The 5296-nt window shown below is 33.9% G+C and overlaps 1 protein-coding gene across 4 annotated transcripts; it reads left to right on the top strand.

The window, feature by feature from the left end:
• On the top strand, nucleotides 1–4111 carry LOC145009785 (putative methyltransferase PMT5). 4 transcript variants are annotated; one of them, XM_078968416.1, is made up of 10 exons: nucleotides 4–199; nucleotides 475–1349; nucleotides 1434–1569; nucleotides 1669–1909; nucleotides 2006–2210; nucleotides 2289–2455; nucleotides 2546–2852; nucleotides 2918–3050; nucleotides 3379–3587; nucleotides 3806–4111. In XM_078968416.1, exons 2-9 carry the CDS (start codon nucleotides 826–828, stop codon nucleotides 3526–3528), a joined length of 1863 nt encoding a protein of 620 aa, XP_078824542.1. In that variant the 5' UTR covers nucleotides 4–199; nucleotides 475–825; the 3' UTR covers nucleotides 3529–3587; nucleotides 3806–4111. The 4 variants fall into 4 exon arrangements, with proteins under 4 accessions (XP_078824545.1, XP_078824542.1, XP_078824544.1 ...); XM_078968418.1 differs by lacking the exon at nucleotides 4–199 and adding an exon at nucleotides 364–381; XM_078968417.1 differs by lacking the exon at nucleotides 4–199 and adding an exon at nucleotides 374–391.
• Nucleotides 4112–5296: the final 1185 nt, after the last annotated feature.

The raw sequence follows: 5296 nt of genomic DNA, 5'->3' as shown, positions 1-5296 counted from the left end.
TTGAAAACGATTAACCGAAATTACTGGACTCTCTTTCTCTTTCTCCTCCTAGAGAAACTGCTCTCTCTCTCTCTCTCTCTCTCATATTGGATGGTGAATCAGAACTACTGTTGAGCGTTATCCCCCAAAAAGCTTAACAGAATCTCCGCATCTACGTAATTACATTCATCTCTATCTATTCAACACTTTCAACCGCCTGGTAATTCCTCGAAAACCCTAATCATTGTGGTAGTTATTGGATTTATTTTACATTTATTGTCTGTTAAGATTGGTGTGCGTGACTTTGTATTTATTGCATTTTGGTTGCGTGTTCCAGCTGTATTGATTGATTTTGTTTGTATCCGATTGGTTCAGATCCGTATCGGTTCTGTGAAAAATCATGTGAATTTTGGTGCCACATTTAAAATTTGTGTATGTTCTTTCGCATTTTGATATTATATTAGGTCGTAACACGAGTTCTGATGACAATTGTAGGTTTGATCTGAAGATATTTCTGCTAGAATTTGTTTATGAACTGGAAATTGTTTGTTTCTGCAATTGAAGAATCTGAGGGTGATTGGTTGCTCGATCTACTTCAGTGATTGCCATTGTCTCTTATAATCGCGATTCGAGGGTTTGCTGACATGAGAATTTGCGATTTGATGTGATGATCGTAGATAACTTCCATTTCCCTTCGAAAATTAACTATTTCCCAACTGATACTTCCGAGAGCTGTTATGTCATGATACGTCACCATTACGTATTTTTGGGAAAGTTAAGGTGAAACGATAGTTTAGAAAGTGCTTTCGAAAGCCAAATTTGTTAAAGTGGGCTGCATATTTGGATATGAGAAGGCGCTTGATTAAAAAACTGTGTATGGTTTTTGGCCCTAGATTGCCAAGGATATGGTTAATCCTTTGTCTTGCTAGTGTTTTTGTACTTATTGTTTTCTCCAGTTCTTCTTCTTCTTCATCTTCTTCTAGTTCCTTCGACTCTGTCACAGTGACTGTAAAGCCAGACATTTATGCAAACTACAGAAGACTAAAAGAGCAAGCAATAACCGACTATTTGGATTTAACTAGTTTATCTTCAGGGTCTAGTAACCTGAAAGATCTTAAGCTTTGTGGAAAAGAAAGAGAACACTATGTTCCTTGCTACAATGTATCTGCAAATATGTTAACCGGGTTCACAAATGGTGATGAGTTTGATCGACATTGTGAAGTATCACAAGGTGAACCATACTGTTTGGTTCGCCCTCCAAAAGACTATAAAACCCCTCTGAGTTGGCCAGTTGGTAGAGATGTGATATGGAATGAAAATGTCAAGATAACAAAAGACCAATTCCTTTCTTCCGGGAGCATGACAAAAAGGTAACATTTTTAACATGATGTTGGATGGAATTTTCTGACTTCTGAATACCCCTTTTGATATTTTCCCACTTCATCATCTTTTAGGTTAATGCTAATGGAAGAGAACCAAATTTCTTTCCACTCAGATGATGGATTAATGTTTGATGGTGTCAAAGATTACTCCCACCAAGTTGCAGAAATGATAGGACTAGGGAGTGATACGGAATTTCATCAAGCTGGTGTAAGTTCTCCACATCTTTTCTTGACTACATAACAAGTGAGTTATGAGTATGCAATTAACAGTATATTAGTATATTCATATATCACTATTTCTTAATAGGTACGCACAGTATTAGATGTTGGTTGTGGGTTTGGTAGCTTTGGGGCTCATTTGCTTTCACTGAAACTAATGACTGTATGTATGGCTGCATATGAGTTGACTGGTAGTCAAGTTCAAATATCACTTGAAAGAGGTCTTCCAGCTATAATTGGCAACTTCAATTCAAGACAGCTTCCATTTCCATCATTGTCATATGACATGGTTCATTGTGCAGAATGTGGTATTCTATGGGATGCCAAAGGTACCCCATTAATTAACTACATTACAAGGGTATACTTGTCTTTTTCCAAGTAAAAGTATTATTTATTTCTTTGTTAACAATGATTTCATGGATCAGATGGATTGTTTCTTATTGAAGCTGATCGTGTACTTAAGCCTGGAGGCTACTTTGTTTTACATGGAAGTTCTTTAAGTACAAAAAAAGGAAGCATGGCTAGTCCTATTGAAGAATTCACCCGTAAAATCTGTTGGACATTTATAGCTCAACAAGAAGACACTTTCATCTGGCAGAAAACAAGTGACCCTCAATGCTACTCATCTAGGTGAGGACAATAATTTTATGTAAAACACTAAAACTAATCAAATCTTTGTAGAGATTTATTTCTTTTTTCCATTTTTAGCATGCAGGGTGTAATTCCCCCTTGTAGAGAAGAAAGGGAAGATGTACATTCATATTATCAGCCACTTGCATCTTGTGTGAGTGGGACTACAAGCAAACGATGGGTACCTATTCAGAACAGGTCTTCCAGTTCCCAAATTACCCCTGCTGAGCTTGAAATATATGGAAAGTATTGTTCTTATGCAACATCTGTTCTATTTACTCTAGGGTTAAATTTAGATCAAACCCTTTAACCCTTTAAATTTTGATTTGCAGGAATTCAGCAGGATGAATTTTATGAAGACTTTGAAACTTCATTATCAGCTTTAAGAAACTACTGGTCTTTGCTTACACCATTAATTTTTTCTGATCATCCAAAAAGACCAGGTGATGAAGATCCTTTACCTCCATATAACATGATAAGAAATGTGATGGACATGAATGCACATTATGGTGGATTAAATTCTGCATTTCTTGAAGAAGGAAAATCAGTTTGGGTGATGAATGTTGTTCCCATTAGAGCTCCTAATACTAATACACTCTCAGTTATACTCGATCAAGGTTTTGCTGGTGTTTTGCATGATTGGTAAGAATTTGATTTTGATTAACATTTTTATTTTGGGTCCTTTATAAATTTGTATTTAATTGTAGGTGTGAACCCTTTCCCACTTATCCAAGAACATATGACATGCTTCATGCAAATGGGCTCCTTTCGTATCTTATCTCAGAAAGATGCAGCATCACAAACCTACTTTTGGAGATGGATCGTATCCTACGCCCTGAGGTACACAACACAGATATGACATGACATAACATATTGTACTGCTTTTACACCATATCTAATCCGTTACATTATTTTTGGTGAAAAAAAATACATGCCACACAAAGTTAAAGGGTCAAATTGTAAAAAAGGAAAGTTTAACACCAAATTTGTTGACATGAATAGTAAAACACCAAACTCACTGTAAATGGTGTGTTGGGTTGGAAGTGATTGAACCGAAAAAGATGGGACATAGGCTTGGTCTCAAATCTCATTGATTGTCTGTGCAAAAGACGAGAATGCCCTCCTCATCAGCGTGTCCTAATGTTGACAACCTTTTGTTGACTTTTAGGGATGGGTTGTTCTCTCGGATGAAGTGGGGTCCATAGAGAAGGCACGTATGATTGCTACACAAATACGATGGGAAGCGAGGGTCATTGATCGTGAAAATGGTAGTGACCAAAGAATACTCGTTTGCCAAAAGCCGTTTGTAAGAAAATGAATCATGCGATCCACGAAACATCCAACATTCCTCGAATCATCCGATGCTAGAAAACTCTGGTAACTATTTTGTACTGTGTTTGATATGCATTACACTCTCACTGATTCGGATGATTATGACTAATGTCAGTAGGATTAAAAATTATACATTTTTGCACGGACAAGATCTTTTGTCTGTGCAAAAGATGTAAATGTCATTGTCGTGTTATTGAAAATAGACCTAGAAAGATTGTTTAGTCATTGAGTGATAATGATACTAGATTTCTAATGATGTGTAGGAGGCGAAAGTTAGGTGAGAAGGTTTATAGAGTTGATATTTTTGGCATGGGATATTGGTAGATAAAAAAGAAATTGAAAGTGAAAGTGAAAGTGAAGCAATTACGAGATGTAGATTAAAGAAAGTTTTGGTGCCACGTAGCCTTTGATTATCTTGTTTTTGAAACTTTTCCAAAGGAATTGTAGCAATTCATTCACCCAAATTTGTTTTTGTTTTTGTTGAGTATTTTTGTAACCCGAATTACGTTTTGTATTGAACATTATCATCATCTCTTGAGTGAATAGGTGGCTTTGGGCACATTTTGTTATGGCTTTGTAGTGTTTTAATTGGATCATTTGTCACAAAAATGGTTAAAATTTGATTTGATTTTTATGTTTGAGTTGTAGGAAAACAAATTATTATGTTATTGAGGTGGAAAGATATATTATTATTAACTAGGTGTGAGACCCATGTATTACATGGGTTTATTCAAAAAAAAAAAAAAAATTAACAATTTGAAAATTTTGATTTAGTAAGAAAAATGAGAATTTTTTTGAATTATTAAAATTAATGACTTTTAATGTATTGAATACATTACATATATAAACCCTTTCTAATAAATAACTTACATATATATTACCTTATATATTAAATGTGAAACTTAATTTAATAAAATCAAAAATACAATAAAATGACAAGTGGAAAATAGAAAATTTAAAAATTCTATAAAAAAAAATGTGTCCAAATGAATGAAAAGAGGACATGTGGCAAAAAAACTTTCATTTATTATAGTAGATGTTTTATTTATGATATCGAGTTGAAAAAAATGCCAATGGAATGGGTTCACAGGTTGGCGAGTTTGTGGATCAGATTTGGGTTCGTATGTTCGTGAATCAGATTACATAAATAAAATTGATAATTAAACATGAATAAATTTTTGATACAAACATATTCGAATTTTAGAAACTTTAGTCTTAAACATTCAAATGAAAATTATAAACAATCATGAAAACATGTTCAAAATAAAACATTAATACAAACATAGATAAATTCAATCGCAGACATCGATGTCGTTCGATAATGATTCAATCGTTTATGTTGTTGTTTTTGTGGGATATTTAGATTATATAGAACAAATACCAAATACGTTGTAATCCAAATCAGTATATGGTTATTCACAGGTCAAATCGTCAATGATATTGGGTATCTTATCCTAATATAAAGTATAAAATATATACTGTATAATACTTAATATATTTAAAAAATACATAAATTTTTTTATTAAAATTCTAAACAGGTTGTCGGGTCAACCCATATATTTTTTGAGAAACGCATATATGACCTGTTTAACAGACGGGTTGACAGGTTGACGGGTTGACGGGTTGAAAACTCAACTCAAACTCATTTATTTCATGTCGTGTTGTGTGTTGTACCGAGAATTATTAGTACTATAATACATATGAGTCTCCAAGATTTGTTGTCATTAGAATTCCTATGTGACTTCATTTCTTGG

This window comes from Lactuca saligna, chromosome 8 (assembly GCF_052625555.1).
Source record: "Lactuca saligna cultivar CGN05327 chromosome 8, ASM5262555v1, whole genome shotgun sequence".
In the NCBI taxonomy this organism is placed as follows: Eukaryota; Viridiplantae; Streptophyta; class Magnoliopsida; order Asterales; family Asteraceae; genus Lactuca; species Lactuca saligna.
This window is presented reverse-complemented; position numbering and strand designations above follow the sequence as displayed.